This window comes from Poecilia reticulata, chromosome 2 (genome assembly GCF_904066995.2).
Source record: "Poecilia reticulata chromosome 2, P_reticulata-male-v2, whole genome shotgun sequence".
Lineage (NCBI taxonomy): Eukaryota > Metazoa > Chordata > Actinopteri > Cyprinodontiformes > Poeciliidae > Poecilia > Poecilia reticulata.
In genome coordinates this window covers 30,482,772-30,503,988 of record NC_088831.1, presented here as the reverse complement: position 1 = coordinate 30,503,988, position 21,217 = coordinate 30,482,772, and the positions used below count along the sequence as shown (strand labels likewise).

Here is a 21,217-nt window from a genome sequence, read left to right as displayed (position 1 = left end):
AGATACCAGCAGGAGCCGCGAAATGCCCAAAAGTGAAAATGTTTAAAATCAAAATGCTTTCTAGCATTCAGTTTTTCCTGTTTAGTTTTACAACTAAACAACTCAGTTAATGACCAAAGCCAGCAGCAACAAATCAAACATCACATCTGATTGTATCGCTTTAAGATGAATTTAAAGAATCAGTTACACTTCTTCTTTTTCTTCTTCATTCATAAAATCATAAAAGTCATGTTTTGTCACTTGATAAGATTTATACGTAATGCTTACGTTAGACTGAAGTAAATAGAATAATTTATGACTTTTTATGAGTGTGTGTGGGTTTTAGTGGGTTAATCTGTTATTTAAACCATGTGGGTGGATTTGGATGAGTCATTTGCTTCAGGTTGCATTACTAATATCAGACCGAGAGATGTCATTTAAAACAAACCGGTGAGTCTGACTGGTTTATTTGTTACTTTTCATGAGTCAGCACAATACATGATTGCCCAGTAAGAAGGTTTCTAATCCATTTCGAAACGGATTAGACTCAAAATGATTAGACTCAAAATGGATTAGACGTGTCCAGACTCAGATTTCTGAACAGTTTTTAAAACATCCCGGACAACTGAGTGCAACACATTTACCCTGAAAATGCACACTCGGTAGTCAGATAGTCAGATTATCAGACAATAAATAGTCGGATAATAATAATAAATAAAATAATAATAAATAACAGCTGGTCTGTTCATCCCAGAAATTATGGAATAGCAAAAGGCAGAAGTTGGCGTCTGATTTGATGGCGTGATGTTTGGGGTCAATTCACAGTTTTTTGGTATCAGCTGCTTTTTAAATCCTGTCATGTTTTAACTTTGAATTAAATCTGGACAAATTTCTACAATCATTTTTTATATCTTTGTACTCATAGTCAGAGATAAATAACAGTCTCAAGTCTTTTTGCAGTTTCTCACAGGTTTTATTCCATAATGTTCCTATATTTAGCTCCAACCATCTTTCCATCAACTGTGACCACCAGATTCCCTGACTGTGCAGAAAAAAAGCAACCCCACAACATGATGCCGCCACCACTGTGGGGTGGTTTCAGGGTGATGTACGGTATCAGTTTACCATATAGGGCAGAATGTTTAGTTTTGGTTTCATATGAACAGAGCAATATTGTTTCATAACTTTGCCCTACTTTCAACGTCTCCACAACTTTTTTCCTCACTGATCTGCACACCACACATTTCCATTTTTATTTGTAAAACATTTCAAAACTGTCAAATAATATGTGTAGTTGTAATGAGACAAAATGTTGGCAAACTCTGGACGAACGAATACTTTTAAAGGCACTAAACTTGCTGTCTTGTCACCTCCAGATGATTCTTCTGTTCTTCAGTGTGTTGAGAGAAAGGATATCTCCTTGTTCTTCTGTATTATAGTGAAAAATAAATAACTCATGCTTACCTTTAGCAATCTCTGCAGCCCAGCTCATGATCTGCCCCATGTCCATCTCCTCGCTCTCATCGCTCGACAGGTAATCATAGAGGGAGCCACCGCTTGCATACTCTGAGGAAACATTAGGAAATGTGCCTTTGACAAGAGGAAAACACCAAGAACTCAAGTTTTCTGAGAATTGCTTAAAAACTGACCCCACATGAGTGCCAGTTGACCGCAGCATCTAGCTCAACCATTGAACTTCCTGTTGCCCTTTGTCTCCTCTGGAGGTATCTGTCACTTTCTAACAATCCCGCAACACAAAGGAATAACCTCTCTGGCCTGTTTTCAAAGGTTTCACTTGCATACTTCTAATGAGCCATTAGCAGGATATAAAACTTGACAATCACACTGCGCTCTGCAAAATCTGCTTTGCAGAAGAAAAAAAAGAAAAGAAAAAGCCCAAGACGCTGGAAGAAAGGCTTTGATGAAGCTTCTGTATATCAAAGATATGTAGAGCAAGAGAACGTTTCATTTGTAGACGGGGGCTATTTAGGTGCTTAAATAAAGATAAACAAGCAGCAGCTAGAACAGCAGGAAGGCTCTATTTGTGCATAATAACCAACGATATCCTAACGCGGTACTGTAAACATGCAGAGGCACCAAGACAGGAGCCTAATTAACAATCATAAAACACACAAAAAAAGACTCATTATTACAGCGCCGGACTTCGCGGGGCTTCTTTCTACTTTCACAACAGAAGAAGAAGAAGAAGTGTGTCTCTAGATGCAAATACTTGTTTCTTACAAAATTACTTCCTTCTTTCGATTAAAGCTTCTGCACTTTGCACCTGAACAAGTTTGTCCACATTGCACAAATAAAAGCAACAGCTCGGTTGTAAAGCATTTGAGCTCAGAGAGATGAAAAAGGCTAAGTTAACGTACATTTAGTCAAGCGGACAAACCCACCTTTACCCTCAAACAACAACTCAGTGAAACTCGTCAAGTTTATATTGCTGCTAAGTGACAGCAGATATGGATAAACTCCTGCAGGTCCCTGAGAGACTTCATAGAAAGAGGAAACTGGTTGTGTCAACATTCAGGAGCAATTTCCAGCAAGGTCGGTGAATGAGGACACGGCAAAGCAAACAAGCTTTTTTTTTTTTGTTGATTGTGTTAATTAGATTCTGCCGTCATAAACTCATACAGCTTGTCTCGTCGCCGCTGGAGGAGAGCTCAGGACTTTCTCTAACTCTTCCGGGGGTTTTCTTTTACTGCAACCGGAAAAACACGGTATTTCGTAAAAGTAAGAATCTGTGAAAAGTCATGTTAAGCATGGATGGTATGCAGCTCTTCTGGGAATAATAAATATTTTTTCTTCTGCTGCTGTTCCAAGAAAAAGGACATTATTTGAAGACAAACATGTTTTGCTTTTACTGGAATACCGTCGTTAACATTACATGAATCATAATTTTAATTTAAAACACTAAAATATATCCAAAGATTTACGAGTGTGTACATTTTGCTGCAATGGTTTGAGAAAGATTTATTCTTGTCATTTTTTATGGCAGTTCTGTGAAAAAAATGTAGGATATTTTGCTTCCAGTTTCATTTTTTATTCTACGCCGCTTAAATGTATCCATCTTTTTATTGCATTTTACACAAGTTCACATGCACACCCCATTAAAAAAAACAGTAAAAAATGACACAATTATAAATTATTTCAAAAATATTTTCAGTGTATAATGAGCCATATATGTTGAACAATTCAAGTGATAAAAAAGTAATTTGCTAATAAGAAAATTCTTAAATTAATCAGATTTTTAGCTCCTTTTGGTTTTATTTCAGTATTCAATCTTTTGATGGAGTCGATCAGCATCACACATCTTGATGTAGGAATATTTAATTGCTCCACCTCCCACTGATTTTCATGAGATTTAGTTCTGGGCTTTGACTAGACCATTGCAGAGCTGAAAAACTATTCATTTTATGATGTTTGTTTTTTGTTGAGTATAATGTTTACTTAGACTTACTGTAACATTTAAAAAAAAAGAGAGAAAAAAATCTATTTTCAGTCACGTCTTTTATCAGACAATTGATTTTACATCATCTGAAAAAAAATCAACCTCACAGCATAATGCTGCCACTGCTCTGTTTCACTGTAGGTCCAGTGATCGATGGATTAAATGCAATGTTGTTTCCTTTAGATGAACCACCGGCGTCCAGAGACAAAACTTCATCTGATCATAACATTGTTCCACAAGATTCTGGGAGATTTGTGCAGAGATGTTTAATTTGGAATAAAATGATTCTGTCTTTCAACCATATTCCTTTGTAATGGTGTGTGGAGAATGTAGGAGATTGCCATCACATGTAAACCACAAACACTCAGGAATTTCTGCAGCTGCTTCAGTGTAGATGTTGACCTCATGGCAGATTCGCTGACCAGTGTCTGCTGCGACATTTTAGTCATGGTAGAGAGCGGTCCAAGTTTTATAAAGTGCTGTATCATATTTTCTCCAATTATCAATAACAGTCTTTACTGTGCCATCTTCTTCTCCCTTCTCCTGACTGACATCTTAGTACAGTCAGATGGTTTTGATCTTTTGGAGTCTTTCTGCAAACTGTAGCTTTGATTAAAAGCAGGACCCAACAGGACAAAAGGATTGAAATAACCCTTCAAGGTACTTTTAGGTGACATTAGATATGTAGACATTTGCAACATGTTTTTTAATATGTTCCTTGAAGTTGATGCTTTGTTTAGCAGTGACATTTTGTGGCTTTTTCTTCTTGTGAAGTGTCTCAGTGACTGCTGAGACTGCTGAGAAGCAGTCACTGAGACCGTGTCTCAGTGACTGCATAACATAGCCTTTATGCATAGCCTGCATAAAGGCTATGTTACTATTTAAAAGTATCTATTTTTGTGAAACGGCTGAATTTCAAATTTGAATTATGAGAACAATAACTTTATGGTTACACTGCCAAATAATTTATTGGTGTAAACTCAAAGGCTTGATGAAAGGCAGTGAAAATCTTTGCTCAGGATGTGGGTGCGACTCTTAAAGCTTTCATTCACAGCATATTTCCTCAACAAAAGCCGATCTTTGTTCAAATATGGACAGGACATTAAAAATGTGGGAGGGGGCTCTGCTACAAAGAATGCAATCCTTTCTAAACTTCACAGATTTTTGCACGCTGAGTCACCAAACACAAGCAGTTTGTTTTAGGTTATTTTCGTTGTACGTTGAGCAACCAGGTCCAGGCAGCAACTTTTTCTTAATGGCTCATTTTCATATTTTCTGTGGCCACTGGCTGCTGTCCGAACCAATCAGAAAATCAAGCCGCACACGCCTACACACGTTCACATCTGCTGCTCAGGCGTGAGGACACGCCGTTCTCCAATCCCAAAAGATCCCTTAGGATCAAACCACATGATCTACATCAGACGCAGCAGGTCACCAGCAAGCCAACTGAAGTTTCAGTAAAATTACAAATGAATAATTCATTAAAGCATATCAATTCTAATAATAAAAGGTTAAGGGAGAAGAACAGTTGTGTATCTTTTTTTTTAACTCTTTGGATTGCTTCTGTTCACTAGTTAACTCATTTTTACCTCAGTTCTTTAATTCTAATTATAGGATGTTTTTCTTGGCCTGTTTTTGTAGTTGTTGTTATTTCCTGATAGAAGCCTCTCATTGTGGTTTAGCCTTCGCCGTCTGACTGGAATTTCTTTCCGTAACACTTCGCCAGAGCTGCAGAGGAGCCTTATCAGATTTCACAGAAATAAAATGAATTCAGGTCAGCAACGTTTAGCTCAAACTGCTGTTAAATAAAACAAAGCTAACTGAGATCGATAGTGCTTCTAAATCCATCAATAAAGCACAACAGGCCTGCAGTAATCACCTCTATGTAGTCGATGACGTCAGCTATAGGAGCAACAGCTGAAGCGTCATCTAAAACCATAGAAAGGGTTTTTTGAACTGTGGTGAAGTATAGGAAATTGTGTGGACAGTTTTGCCACCATTGCCTTCCAGTAAGGTGAGTGCAGACGGTGCAAAGCTCTTCGACGCTGGCCAGTCCGTGAAGAAAACCAAGAAACACGTATTAAGTGTTTTACAAAAATGTTTAAAGAAATATAAAGAATGTTTCAGAGTCAATGCCAACTTTCAACTTTGGTGCAAACATGCAAACTATTGTTGCTGCCTTTTAATTTCTCATTTTATTTATGATTGCATGATTCCATAAATCTTTGAACCACATTTCCTACTTTAAGAAGGATTCTACCCAGTACTTTGTGGTTTAAACAGCTGCTTTACTTTTTTAGCCCTTTACATTATTGGCCCTGAATCAAAGGAAGTAAATAATACTGTCAGGCACACAGAAATGATCAGTATGATCATTTACACTAAACATGATTAAGTTTTTCTTTGCTTGTTTATTATTGCTTTTATAGAAATGTATCCAAGACTCAGCTCTTTATTTATGTATTTTCATAACTTTGTAGTGTTTCATTTCTCTATTGGAGGAGGATTGATGTTTAAACTCACCAGTGACGATGCCATAGTTGGGAGCCTCGACAATCGCACCATAAAACTGGATGATGTTCCGGTGGCTGAGGACACTGAGGATTTCTGCCTGAGGAAGAAGAACAAGAGATAAAAAAAATAACTTTAAAGATGAAAGTGGGTTAAATTGCTTTTGACTTGATCTGAGTAAAAACAGCTACCTTTAAGAATCAAATACGTGAATTGCTCACATTTTGCCTGCAGAACTATTTGCAGACATATTTTGACAAAAAAATGTGTTTAAAAGTGAAAAACAAAAAAAACATTTTAAAAATGATCTTAAAAAATAACTTATAATAGCCTGTGAATGTATATTCCATCCTCAATTGATTAAAAGTGTAGCATATATAAAGAACTACTAATGTCTAATTTTTGCAGAAAAGCTTGCGTCTGGTGGTTTCTTGAATGAACAAAAACCTGACAGAATGAGTTCATTTAATTGTTATCACAGTCTATAATTAAGGGAACAATTGGTTCAATGTGAAAGGATTACATTATCATTTTCACTGAACAATCATCTCTTTAGCAGCTGAGTGAAGTTGAATGGATATCTGTGATCTCTTACAGTTTCATGAAAGAAACAATGGGCAATATTCAAACGCTCAAAGGCCAACACGTGTAAAACAATTTGAACTGAAAAGATTTCAAAGATAAATCTTTTTTTTTTTTGTCCTTAAGAGAACTAGGGTGTGCTTTCAAATAGATTTCAGGAGCAGTCCCTGCAGTAATTGGGCCAAACACTTTCTTTCCTTTGGCAATAAATGTTTCTTCTTGCAGCACATTTCTCAGAGTGGGCGAGCATAATGACCATGAGTGATGGGTAAAGAAGTCACCACATCCCGCTAAATGGGGTAGTAATTAAAATGATTACCACACTGACAATTAAAAAGTATATAAGAGGGGGCCCCTGGGCAATTACGTCTCCTACCTCGTTCTCAATCTTTAGCAGTTTCTTCACTGCTACCTCTTTGTCCTGGGAGATCCACCTGGCCCGGTACACGCTCCCGAAGCTGCCGCCGCCACAGTTCTCGTAGAAGAGGATGTCATCAAACTGGATGTGCACGAAGGACGCTCTGGGAGACGACATCTCATAATGACGCTCGGCTCCGACTCAGCTTCACGACAAGCGGTTGAGTCCAACCTACAGCTGCGTGAAATAAACAGACACATCAGTTTTGCTCAAACTCAGAATGCGCCTGTAGCCGAATTCTGGAGACGATGCGGCTACAGACGGACTTTTCCCTTTTTTTTGTTGTTGTTTGGCTCAAGCATGGATTGTGATTATAAACCAATGCAAAAGCAGGGAGGGATCCTCATATTCTCTTTATCTTGCCAAGCCAAGAATGAGACAGCTCTGCTCATGTTGAGGCCAAACATGATTTGTAAACCCATGTTGGGAGCTGCCACAGCAGAATCCACAGATTGATTTTCACCTCCCTTGTTTGTCTGCAACAGCATAAAAGCATCTTGTACAAAAAAATAATAATAATTCCATCATTACAGGAAATTGTAGCTCTGTTATTGTTCCTGGGCTTCCCCATTTAACGGCGGAGCAATTACAGCTCTTAAAAGGCTGTTACCTTGGTCTTCATTGGGATTACTATCCATCACAGTGGGAAATGTCTCCATTGTCACAGAGGGGAGTCGCCGCTTTCTGCTGATTTACTTGTATTCATGCTATACTTAGCTTCAAAGCAATTTGCTCAGTAGCCCAGTTCCCCACCCTCCAGTATTGTCCGACCACTCAAGAAGCCTGGGATACTGGGATACGGTGGCACTCCTCCGGCCGTTGCTGCAGGTTTCTCACCTGACAGCAAATAACCCTTCAATGTGCAATCACATCCGATGGCCAAATATCAAATCCAGAACTAGCCTGAAGCATAAGCAAACTAAGCTGGTTAGCTTAGAGCCTCTGGGACAAAAGAGGGCACTAAAATATGCTTGACTTATCAGCAGAAATACAGATATTAAAGTATTGAACTGAAAGTTTTTATTAAAAATAAGCCTAATTTTGAACTTGATTAAAATTTTTCTGTACATCGGGTTTAAAAGAAACATTTAAAAGGACCAACAAACACATTACTTGTCATCAAACTAAATCAAACATCAATTGCTTAAAAGTTATGCTGACAGATAAAATGCAGTGGTAACAAATTTTCATGTTTGATTTCTGTTAAACAATAATTAACAGCTAAATATGTAAATGCAAGGATTTCAACAAAAAAATAAAATTCAAACACAAATTTTTAAAAACAGCTCAAATTCTGCACAGCTGAGAGTCAACAAATACTGTAAAATCCCTTAGGAGTCTGGGGTCTAAATGGCCGTTTTGGTCTAATTTTGAATTTACCCTTATGTTTTCACCATAAAAACTATTTACCTTAACTTATTTGGTATCATTATTTTCAGTATAACCTCAAATTTATAATTTTACAGTGTTTGTTTCATTTTGACAACATGCATTATCATAGTGCACCAAAAATCAGACAAAAACCAAATCCGAGTAGAAAAAATATTGATATTTTTAATTTAAAATTCACAAAAAATATTGAACAAATAATTTTTCTAACCTATAATGATAATTTATAGTGTACATCCTAGCTCATCAAAATAATTTTTCATTATGAAAGCATAATGTGAGTCACATCAGAAGATATTCAAAAAAGTGGTGCCAGCTCAATATTTGAGAAAAAAGCTTTAATTTACTGATATGTGTATGATTCACCAGAAAAAAACAAAGGAACTTTTACTGTAATATGTTCAGATTTATCTACAGATGTTCAACTGTCATTCTGAGCGAACGTGAAAATGAAACACCTTTCCTTTCTAATTTCTTAAGAGTTTTTGCACATCCTCTGACTTTATGACCAGCTGACTTATAAACTGATTTTTAGTGCACTGTATAACATAAGTTTGAACCAGATAAAGTGTAACTCTAACTAAAAATCCATTTTCTGTATGGTTGTATTAATTTGTTCTAATATTTTTTTGTAAATGGTAAAGATAAAGGTAATTTTATTTATATAGCACATTTTCAGCAACAAGGCAATACAAAGTGTTTTACAGGAGTTAAAAGGAAATACAAACAAAATAACAAACCAAAGGAAAGAGCAAAAGAAGAAAAAAAATCTAATGTTGATCTAAAGTATGTAAACTAGGTGCTCAGGGTTGCTAAGTATCCCCTGGTCTAATTCCATTTCTGGGTTGGAAGAACAGGAGTCTAAAAAGTAGTCTCGATCCAAAAGTGTCTCTGCATCTAGATAGTGAGTACTCTACAGTTTCTGGAAAAAATAAGCTAAAAAGTGACTAATCTAATTCCTTTTCTGGGTTAAAAGTGAGTACTCAACGGTTTCTAAACAACTGATAACAATCTAAAGATGAGTAGCTAAATTCTAAGTTTGTTCTAAGACCTTTTCTGGGTTAGAAATGAGTAGTCACAGTTTCTAACAAGTAGTAGTGTAAAAAGTAACTGGTTTCGTGTAAATGCACACTACAAACGCAACAAAACTCTTCCGTTTTCCCCCGAATCCGTTGTCGTGAAAACGGGGCCTAAGTAGTTACTGTTCCTGTATTTCTGGATTCTAAGTTTGTTGTAATTCTAATTCCGTTTCTGTATGAGTCTCTGCATAAAAGTTATCTAGGAAGTATAATGTTGATCTAAATTGTGCGTACTCCACAATTTCTGATATTACTAATAAACTAAAATAATCTAATATAATAAATGGGACCTGTTTGGCCTGTAACATGTCGTTAGACAACATTTGTCATTAATTGCTGCCATTTACATTAACTGAAGTGGATTACTTTTTACAGAAACAACTTCCTCACTGAAGAGTGGTCTAAAGACACCTGTTGGAGCTCATGTATGTTGCGTTAACTAATCTGAGTCTGGACAATTGATGACCAATTAGGGCCCACCAGTCGTAAAATTGTGTGATTCTGTTCAAGATCTCATTTCTCAATGTATGTCCAAATTTAAAACCAATTTAATCATATCTGCTGGTTGAGTCTGTGCTGATAATCAGTTAAAGCTCACCGTAACTATGAATACATTTGAATAAATAACGGACATTTCTCTGCCTTTTTTGTTTGTTTGTTTTTGTTTTGTTTTTTTACTGAAAACCCAGTGAACACATATTTGTCCATGCAATTTATTCATCAACTTGGTTATAACCAGGGGTGAAAGTAGTTTTAAATCTATATAATCTATATAATATGACAAAAGTCATAGTACCCCCATATATATATATATATATATATATATATATATATATATATATATATATATATATATATATATATATATATATATATATATATATATATATATATAATTCCTTCTTTGTGTGCTTTGGAGTTTCTGTGCTGATGAATTCTTTTTGCAAAGAGATAAATGCTGGGTAGCTCTTGCATTGTTACAGAATGGAGCTGTATTTCCCTCAACCCACTGACTGCAATGTCAACATCATGAGAAGCCATGAGACCTAAATTCTGAACATCATAGCATAGAGTGCATCCCAGTTTTCCATGTGTGGCATATAACCATTCATTTTAGCTTTTAAACTGGTTCTATTGATCCTGTGTCCAGACAGAGGGGTAATCAGTAGGTCGAGCATCATGACCTGTTTGTTCTGAAGATCCTGCAGCTTCCACTTTGTCTTCCTAACATGGCGCCTCCTCACCCTGACTCTCATACTGATAGGAGGAACGACAGAGCTGTGTTAAGTTAAAAGCACATCTTCTGAAGTTGGGATATTTTTCCTCCAATCACCTCAAACCAGATGTGGGACTGGGTTTTATTTCAATGTCATTTGTGAATGTTAGCTCCTCCTTTTCAACAGTGGAGTTATAAAGGCTGAAAAAGGTTATTATTTTGGAGAAAGTATCATCAACATCAATATTTCCACTAAATAAGAAGCAAAAATTTTTGATAGAGGAAAAATGTCTCAGACTTTGAGCTCAAAGCCAGATGCCAGAGAGCAATAAAACTATTATTTTTAAATTAGACAATTTCACATAATTATGGTGGTAGAAGCCATTTGTTTGTTAAATACGTAATGAAACATATTTACCGTGTTTGATGTTTGTTGTGAATGACATGGTACTCGCAGATGAACGAGATAATTAGTCCAAGTTTATTGTTTATTGAACTCCAGAAACTACAGCGGCTGTAATGCGCCACAGCAAAGGTAAACAAAGGTAAAATAACTGAACAGGTGATCAACTCTAAACCACTCGCACCTTTTTACTCTCTCTCTCTCTCTCTCTCTGTCGTTTAAGCACACCCGTTGCCCCTCGAGCTGAGCACAGATTACGTTTAAAACATTCAGTCCGTTAGATATCAGGTTTTCAGGCTTGATATTTATTTTGCGATTATTAATAAGCTCCCCTAAACACAGTGGTAGTTGATTAGTTAATTTTAAACTCCTGCTCTGCTAATTATTTTGATAATGGAACCGAAACGCACAGAATTGCGCAACACCTTGTTGAACCAATAATTACTGAGATTATTATTTTTGTTGGGTCATTAATTTGAAAACGTTTTGTTAACTTGTTGTTGTTGTTCTTTAATAAAGGCCAGTCAGAGGAGGACGCGCTGGTCTCAGCGTCCTGGCGGCGTTCAGTTTGTCACCTAATGCCGAGATCGACTCAAAACCTCCCGCGCTCGACTTATTGTACCCCTGCTAAAGCAAGAATAGTTCAGAAACAATATGAAATGGGGGGAGAAGCTATTTATTAACTGATCAAGTCGTGTTTTGGATTGTTCTTGAAAAACTAGTCAGTCATGGCTGATTAGTGGGCGCACTCACTGCTGCACAGTGAACCCATTGATTTTTTTTTTTTACAGCAGACAGCCCCGACAGTACCCCCCTAACTTTCACCCCTGGTTATAACTCAGACTGTCACGTCACTAAAGTGGTGTTGTAGCAAAAGCCGTTCTATAATATCAATTCAAAAGTTGAAAAATTGCTGAAGGGCCCAGGTCAAAAAACGCATGCAGACTTTACTGTATAAGATAAATGGATAATTGCTGCTTACAACATATATAGGCTAGTACTGAATTGCAAATAGTAGATATTACGCAGCAGTTCAACTCCCATACGCCCTAATCTACTGGAAATGCATCTTACTACAACTTGTCCGTCTCCACATGGCAGCAGAAACTCTTCCAGCCTGTAAATTTGCCTTCTTTTCCCACTCAAGGGGGAAAGAGGGGAAAGTCACAGGCTGGGAAGTTGTTAGAAACTTTACTACATACCAACATTCAGAGTTCGGCGTGAAGCCTCGCAGCAGCGGCTCGGTTCTCCTGGTCGCGCCGGGCACGAAACAAACTTAAAGGAATACAACTGGTAGTTCCGGAGAAATCACGTGTGACGCTCTTTCATTTCTGATTTCCCTTTCCCTACACCAGTAGTTTGACTGGTTGCGCAACTCTGGGGACGCGGATAATTCAGCAGAATAACCCATTTTTCCCAGAGACCAAACCGATGACAACAGCTCCCCCTGCTGGAAGACAGTGGGATAACCCAACACTTTTCCAGAATTTTTTTACATCTCGTCAATATTCCCAGAAGTGGGTGGAGCAGTCAGAAATTATAGGTAAGGCCAGTATTACTTCGGTATATTTTTTCTCAAATAGAAGTACAAAATTATACATATAAAAAAAACACAGATATAAAAGGCCAGTCTCGTACTGAGTAATTACTTCATTGTAACATCTTTTTAAACTTGTGAAAATAATGTAACAGGACAGACTAATATAAAAAGTCATGTGCAAATTGTGATATTTTAAAGGAAAACAATGTAAAAATATAAATGTTGATACAACAAATTAAGACAGAAGAAACACGATAAGCTTGAAATCAGTACTTACAAAGTATAAAACTGCTAAATATTCTTTCAGTGACAAGGTGTACTGTGCACTGAATATTTATTCTCCTCCAAAGGGCTTAGTAGATAGAAAGGAACAGTTGAACAATTAGGTTTTTGCACTTCCTCACTGAAAAGCATGCAGATTCATAGACATACAAAATAATAATATAAAAGCCCTAAGAGACTGTACAGTAAGAGCAAATTTACAATATGAGAAGTAGTATAATGTACATTTATTAAAAGGCGTACTTACATAAAAGTAGAATAATTTAAAAATGCGCAAAATAAAAAAAATTACCAAAAAAACAGCTCAAAATAATATGATTCAAGTCAAAGTAAAAAAAAAACTAAAATGCAGCAAATTGCTCCTACGAGAACTTTTATTTATTTATTCAAAAATGTACTCAAGTAAATTTAACTTGGTATCCGTAACTACAATAGTTACTATTGACCTCCGGAGAGAAAAAACACTCAAGAAGGAAAAGCATTATTTTAAAATTTACTCAATAGGAATAAAACAATATTAGGTGAAACTGTTACTCAAGAACTTTACAAAGTACTGAACAATTTCGAGAGGTAATCTGTCATGTTTTTGGACTGTGGGAGCAAGTCGAGGTACCTGGAGGGAACAAACGCCATGCAGAAAGAACCCTGGCTGGGATTCAAACCCAGCCTGGGGTCGGGGAGCTCAGGAGTGTCTTTAAAAGTTCAAATTACTTCCAGTCACAACATTTTTATTTAGTCTCATTCCCAGCCTTCTAAAAATGTCAATTAAGTCACCAAAAACGTAATTAATTTTAGTAATTAAATTCAAATACTCAATCTTGTGCATTAATATAACTTGATTATACACAGAGTTATGCTTATACTAAACTAATTCATTAATACAGTATTTTAGTAACCTAGGAATACATAGTCAACATTATGTGACAAGTTGAAGGAGGAACACATACAAGCTTAGAAACTTCAGAAAAGTTATTAATAAAACATCAAGATAGTTTATTTCCAGCTTCAAAGGTCATCAACTCATAAAGCTCATGTAATTTCATAAACCTCTGCCACCCAGACCCAGAACACTGAAAATCATCATTTGACCAGGCACTAAAACTCTCATCTAACGACCTTAAAAGGAGCTTATGACATTATTTTAAATGGTTGTGGGTTTTTTTTTTTTACAATCTTTATTTTTATGAAGTATTTTCAGTGACTTCCCACGCTTCCGTTTTGAGTGCGGTCAGTTTTCTCATTCTAAATTAAAATCATCGTTTGGCTCCCAGTGAAACGATTTTAGAGTTTCTTAACATGTTTTTTTTTCTCCTTCATTGATTCTTTTGTCTCAGTAATCGTATACAGAAAGCAACACATCATGTTTTAACACCAGAGCACCAGAGCTGTAACTGTTTGTTACTCTCAAGTATTTGTCATTTCAACCATCCCAATAATCCTCTTAAAAAAGACGAAAAGAACACAAATAATAACTGGGAGATCAATTAAAAAGTAAATTTATTTCAGTAATTCAACCCAAAGAGCAAAACTCTTACAATAAAATTAATATACGGTAATCTTACATTACATTTAAGTAATCTAAAAAAAATAAAAAATTAGATACTGTTGAGCTGGATTCAACAACGATGTTGTGCTTGAGGCAAAGTGTTCATAAACTTTACTTTCTGAAGCTGCCTGAGAAGTTTCATTCACTGTTTTTTGACTTCCTATTTTCCTTGAGGTTCATATGGGCCTTGACACTGTTAGTCTTTTTTGTCTTAGTCAAAAAAGAACGCAGAAAAAAAAATCTGCCCACCTAAATGTGTCCATATCTACCCTCAGAGCAGTGGGGGGGGGGGAGCTTCAAACGACTAGAAATTTGACAAACAAGGCTGGACCCAATTTTATCTTCATAATCCACACAGTAATCTGTCTTTTTTTGTAATTAAAGATCATTTTAATGAGTATGTAATCAATTTCCAAAAATCTAAGCTAACATAAAAAGTGACTCTTTATTAGCTCTAAGAATTAAACTCTATTTTATAAATACAAGCACTTAGATGGTATTTTCTATACCAATTTATTCCTCCCATAGCAACAGGGAGCAGGGGCAGATACCATTCTCCAGTCATTACACCCTGAAAGAGGTGCAACAGTGTCACATTACCACTGCCAAAGGGCAAAATAGAGTTAGACAAGTTAACGTGGACGATTTAGGACTGAGGGTGGAAGACAGTGTCCCCAGCAGAAAAATGCAAACTGCATGCAGAAAGGCTCTCAGCTGGGATTTAACCCCTGACCTTTCTGCAAGGCAAAAGTGTGACCAACTTCTCCACTGTGCAGCCTTTGACTGGATTTCAGAAAATCACATCATAAGACATGAAACATGGTTTGCAAAAAAATACTTTTGTACATTTGTCTGATTCTTCCATTTCTGTGCTCTCAGATTTTTTTAGGATAAATAAACAGAAGAAACAATGTCTCAGATGTAGATGTTTAGACTTCAATAATTCAGAAAATTATCCATTTATGAAAACTCAAACTAAACACAACTAAAGTAGGAATAAATACAAAATTGAACAAGCTATGATTGTAAACATCATAACAATAAAACAGCAGATACCAACTGAGTTACAGTACACAATACAACAAAAACATTTAATTTTAATATCATCATTTAAACTTCAAAGAAAGCCATGCTGAATTAATAAAGTCATGCTTAAGTCTAATAAATATCTGTACAAAATTTACAACAAACCTAAATAGGAGTAAAAAACGGTTTGATATAAAAGATAAAAAAAAAAATGAGCTTTAGGAGAATTGAGGCTAAAGCATCGCATTTTGTTTACGTCTGAGAGATTGTACACAATGATCCCATAAATTAGACTCCCACCACCCAGAAGTCATCATTTCCTTTGCCTGTTTGGGTTGGACATGATATGATATCTGCATGACATCGATATAAGAGGTACTTCATCCCACAACAATTACGGTTGTTGAAAAATCACAAATGACTGTAATAAAAGGCTCAAGGCGTTGCTGAAACAATATCTCATTATCAGACACCTCATCAGGTCCTCCATGTGATTGCCTGTGTCGGGAGTAAAAAAAACGAGACGAGCACAAGTGCTGCGTTACGTCGTGAAGCGGCATCGGAGGGAAAATGTCTCTGCCCCCCGGCTGGTTTCAAGACCTGCGGGGCTCAAGTCCGTGAGAGAGCTGAGTTAGGGTCCTTTGGTTGTCGATCACGCTAAGCTGACGAACGTAGGTCCAAACGTCGGGGTGATGCTTCCCAGCCTGAGGAGAATCCGGGTCTGATTTGATTAAAAGGCGAGAAAAGTTATAAAAATAAAAAAAAATTTTAAATTTTTTTTTTTTTTAAAAACCTAGCAATGTGAAAAAGGGCCCTTTGAATACCTTTTAAAAAATAAAATATTTGAGGATTTTAGTGTAGCACTTACTGAATGTTTGGCTCCTACAATATCTCACAGTCTTCACCGTCTTAGCCATCATCCGCTGCAAAGCAGAAAACTACAGTCAGCGGCAAATATCTGCAATTGCATGAAAACTAAAGAAGCGAAAGAAATTCACACCAGCTGTCAGACAATGATCTGCACCTGCAGTGCCTCACCATTTTCTCAAAATTGACCAAATTGTCGATAAATGTTTTGTTGCCCTCGTGAGTGAATGTCATGTCTGCGGGAAATAAAAAGAAAAAAAAAACAGGAAAACAATCGTGGAGAGTTAAAGGTGCTGGAGAAGCAGTGCAACACCAAAGTAATCAAAGTGCAATAAAAACGAACAGTTATCGAATCAATGGGGATGACCTTTTATCATCAGTGGCATGAAGGGAATGACGGGCGGGGTCAGTTTGGCGACTGTGAGTCGATACGCCCGGTGATTCCTGGACGGATCCTGCAGAAACATTGAGACGGTTCTGAGATCTGCTTGGCTACATCACAGTTTGAGTGCCTTGCAAAAGCTTTCATAAACTTTAACCTTTTCACATTTTGTCTCTTTACACCAATGTTTATTTTATAATATGTGTTAGGCCAGCCCAAAGCATCATAATTGCATATTGCTCTCTCATTAGCTCCATGACGCTGCAACCCCCACGTTTCCCCGGCTGTGTTATTTTTCTGTCACAGGAAGTGTTTGGCATTTGGTTAGAAAGAATGATTAAGCTCTCAAAAATTGGTTGTAAATAAAAACATAAAAAGTGTGATGCCCATTTCCATTTAGGCCATATGTTACTGTAACACTTCTAAATGAAACCCAGTGCAACCGTTTGGCTTCTGTTGCCTAACGTGTGCATAACTTGATGCAGTTTATTCTCAATAGGAATCCAGCTGCTCTGTGAATGTCTCAGAGGTTTGTTAGGGAACATCATCGAACAAACAGCAACCAAAGTCGTTGCTGAGAAAGTGGTCAGAAATGTTAAGTTGTTATACTTAGCATGTTTACACTTAGCATGAAACGTGCTAAGCATGTTTTTCTTCTCATAGAATATATGAAATGTGTGCATTACACTGTGTTGTAATGTCCTTTGGGCTGTACTGCTGACTGTGTTTTTCTTTAAAAAAAAAAAGAAGGAAAGAAAATAATTTTTAAAAATCCATCCGTCCTGAAGTGCGGCTTGTTGATGAGGAATAAGGCACAGTTAGACCCAGAGTAAGGTGAAGGAAAGACTTTAATAATGTCCACAAGGTTCACAACACCAGGAAGACACAGGTACTAGATCATTAACTCAAGAAGAACAATGACGCGAACTATGACAAGGAACCGCAAACTGTGACATGACAATGACTAAGACTAACAAATGACAAGGATCCAGCAGGGAGCAGGAGACACAGGTGAGGTTAAATACACAGGGGACAATCATGGAAACAAGAAACAGCTGGAACAACTTGGGGGCTAGACACGACAACTAAACTAACTAATAAACACACACAAAAACCCTCAACCTCACGCAATCAATCTTTCACCAGGAGAGAAGTAAAGACAACATACAGGATAAGGCCCATTGACATTCAACAGGGGTCAGGGTAATATATCTCTAACTGATGATTTATTGAAGCAGCATAGCAGCTTCTACTGCTTTACCCATTCTGAAACGTAAAGTGTCGTTTGTGATACTAAATGCATTTTGAGAGGACTGTTTTATATGGACTCTGTGTAGTGCATTACGTTCATATACATATTCAATAAATTAAGATCTGTGTTCCTGAGACTGGTTTGTAAAAAACAAAAAAACAACTTAAGCAGGTATTAAATATGCTCTTCGTTAACTCCACTTTTCTGCATTAAGCACTTTTTGTAAAATCAGATTGCTCATATTTAAATCTTAAAATGTATAAGCAATTGTTCTTCCACCTCCCGCACTTACTTCTTGTTTGTAAAAACCCCACTTAAATGACTTGAAGTTTGTGAAAAGTTTAATGGGTGTAAATACTTTTGCAAGGCACCCTAACTAATAAAAAGGGAAATTTACGTTAAAGGCATACCATTAGGCTTTCAAATTCTCCGTAAAACTTCTTAAACTTGCTGGGAAGTTTCTGCGGACGTAAACAAAATGGGAACGTTAACCTGCAGTTTCAGACAGAAGACGACCAAACAACAAGTCACCCACCTCCCACGTCTGACTCAGTCTGCTCACTGCTGGGTGACTCAGTCCCATAATGACGGCAAAAAAGGCATTTAGATTCTTGTACTCTTTACAGCTTTGCAGAAGATATAAGAAGGAGGGTTACAATAAATTTACAATAAAAGTTCATTTTGAAAAGCAACAAACTGACCAATTCCTGAGAGAAAAGAAGATCCACTTACTGAGCAGCGATCTTGATGAACTTCTTGAGGAGCTGAACTCTCTTGCTCAGCTGGGAACACAGACAAACCTCTGTAATTACCCAGAGCTGAATTTCATTAAATCTCTGGAGGAAGAGATCCAGATTCACTGTGGTTTTCTTGACGTGCTGTCTCCCAAACGTGTGATAGATGAGTTCAAGCTGGAAGACATCAGAGAATTTAGAAAAAAAAAAAACAACAACAAAGAAAAACAAGGTAGTATCACATTAGGGCCAGGAAATAAAGACAGTGTGTGCCAGCCTTGAAAGCAAATTTGATTAAACAGAACCTGCTAAGGCGTCCTTATTGCTCTATAAATACCTCGTGTACACAATGGAAAAGCTCCCAGTCGTAGAAGGTCATGTGGTAAGCCACATCCTTGGAGCTCATCAACTCAAAATTGGCAAGAGACCCATGAGACGGACCCTCCTGTTCAGACAGAGGCATCTGGGAGACACAAGACATCAGATTAAACGCTTAAACTTTCCACTCTTTTTTTTTAACTTTGCAATCACAAATGCTAATGGATTGCATTGGGATTTTATATGATTGAATAAAGTAATATTTAACTGTGAGGTTTAATACAAAATACAACTTACGCTTGTGGTTGAAATTTGCCAAATTATAAAAAAAAATTAAAGTGTTATGAACATTTTCGCAAAACGCTATAAAACTGAAAAAGGCAAAGACTTGAACCTGACTGTTGGTTAAAAATATAATAATGAAATTGTCCGTATATACGATCAAATAAAAGTAGTTTTTTTGGCATTAATGTAAGAACTGTGATGTTGGTATGTGATCATGATAAGAAGTATTTGATTAAATCAACACACCAACACATCCAGCTGGCCCCTCTGGCAGGCAAAGAGCCGTCCGTTTATGCTGAGTGTGGAGAAGATGGAGACATCGTTTGGTTTGAAGACAACTTTCTCTGCCCAAAAGAAAACAAACCATAGTAAGATTTCAAATAAATAAACAAAAGAACTAGATTTGTGTTGTCTCAACATAAATCTAGTGACGTTAAAAATAAGAACTAATTTATGAATGCCGACATTCAAATACCTTTAACCATCTAAACGCTAAAACATTGAATTTAGTCACACTAACTAATTAATTCAAATAAACACGATGACATTGAGAAAACTCTGGCAACTTCTCTCAAAATGTTAATAGCCAATCTTGACAATAAATTACCTTTCTGTGTTATACATTTCGAAACAGCTTCTATTAAAAAGCACAACATAAAAGCAATAAATAAAGTCAATACTAGATTTGATGGCATGTCTTTTTAAACTGCAGTCTGGTTTTAAAGTGTGCTGGAAATCTCATTGCAGCATTTATTCAGAATCCTTCTAAGAACTGTTCTTATTACATCCTTACTTTAATCTCATTTTGTAATAATAAACAGGAAATTAGCTTTAGGAATATAGTCTGCTGATGGTAGTTTTTTTCCTCACAGTTTAATTGTGACATTTTTTTTCTAATCTGTTGAAAGAAAAGTGATCAAATTGATTGGATTTTTTCTAAAATTTTTCTACAAATATCATTTAAAAATAAATACATTTAAAGAGTCAAATAAAAAAAAAACGATGCAAAGAGTTTTGGATCAAATAATATATTTTATAGTTAACTGCATTTGCGTTTCATGTTTAATTCCAATCATTTCTTCGTCATGTACAGCTGCTGCTCTCACCTCCTGCTGAACTGAGGCCGACCAGGATCAGATCCTCCGCTGACCCCAGCTTGTCGGCCACGGCCTCCAGGACCTCCCTGACCGAGGAGGCGACCGGGACCCGGATGGTGGTGTAGGTGTGGTCGCAGCAGTAGACTTTGAACAGGACTGGACGCAAGAATAGGAGGAAACAGAAGAAAACGTGGGATACAGGATTCAATCTCTTATCTCATCGGTGATGAGAAAAAGAAGGCACACCCTTTTTTGTGAATTGGAGTGAATATACGTATCAAATTGTAAATTATTTGCAAATAAAAATCTGAAAAAAGTGCAACAATGGCTTCCATTAAGACTTCTTTTCTGTGTACGTGTAACTAAAATGCAGCAGATTATACACACTTATTTATTAAATAAAGGAGGTAAAAATGCACATCTGCATTCACAATGTTTTAAAATCACCATCAGAAGCAACAACTTACTAGAAGCCATTTTTCAATAACTATCAGTTTCTCACAGTTCCTCTCTTTATATATTTCTTTTATTGCTTGCCTGATCCAGATTCAACCAGTATTCAGCTGTCACACACTTTACTTTACAGAAGAGCTTATGTTCTTCTCAGTGACTGCAAGAACCTGGTAAAGATCAGGTTACACTTATTGTATTTCAGTAATTAAAATCTCAGTTATTTTTACTGTAACTACACAAGACTTTTCTGCACTTACTTTCATCGTCTCCCTTGATGGGCTGCCGTTTCTGAAGTTTCTCGTCTACCATACTGAAATGCTGCAGAAGGACTTTGTGCTGCAACAGAGAGCATGTTCATAAAGCAGCAGCAGAAAACATCTGCATAAAAATGTTAATCTAAC

General features: G+C 36.7%; 2 protein-coding genes across 7 annotated transcripts in view; both read right to left on the bottom strand.

Moving 5' to 3' along the window:
• map3k20a (mitogen-activated protein kinase kinase kinase 20a) overlaps positions 1–12,976 on the bottom strand; it is a 28,919-nt gene extending 15,943 nt beyond the window's left edge. The window contains exons 1-4 of the mRNA XM_008399166.3: positions 12,237–12,976; positions 6,906–7,124; positions 5,960–6,047; positions 1,444–1,545 (exon numbers count right to left, since the gene is read on the bottom strand). Of these exons, the coding sequence (XP_008397388.1) occupies positions 1,444–1,545; positions 5,960–6,047; positions 6,906–7,064 (349 nt within the window). The 5' untranslated portion in view covers positions 7,065–7,124; positions 12,237–12,976. The remainder of the gene's footprint in view (positions 1–1,443; positions 1,546–5,959; positions 6,048–6,905; positions 7,125–12,236) is intronic.
• A 1,360-nt stretch (positions 12,977–14,336) lies between these two features.
• Positions 14,337–21,217, bottom strand: part of rapgef4a (Rap guanine nucleotide exchange factor 4a) — a 33,952-nt gene continuing 27,071 nt past the window's right edge. For 5 of the 6 annotated variants that reach the window (XM_017303775.2, XM_008399179.3, XM_008399207.3 and 2 more), the window contains 11 exons: positions 21,074–21,152; positions 20,373–20,519; positions 19,513–19,610; positions 19,001–19,126; positions 18,662–18,840; positions 18,465–18,555; positions 18,340–18,390; positions 16,663–16,750; positions 16,467–16,531; positions 16,297–16,351; positions 14,337–16,149 (listed from right to left, as the gene is read on the bottom strand). In XM_017303775.2, the coding sequence (XP_017159264.2) occupies positions 16,022–16,149; positions 16,297–16,351; positions 16,467–16,531; positions 16,663–16,750; positions 18,340–18,390; positions 18,465–18,555; positions 18,662–18,840; positions 19,001–19,126; positions 19,513–19,610; positions 20,373–20,519; positions 21,074–21,152 (1,107 nt within the window). In that variant the 3' untranslated portion in view covers positions 14,337–16,021. The remainder of the gene's footprint in view (positions 16,150–16,296; positions 16,352–16,466; positions 16,532–16,662; positions 16,751–18,339; positions 18,391–18,464; positions 18,556–18,661; positions 18,841–19,000; positions 19,127–19,512; positions 19,611–20,372; positions 20,520–21,073; positions 21,153–21,217) is intronic. The other variant, XM_017303776.2, reaches the window with a different exon arrangement.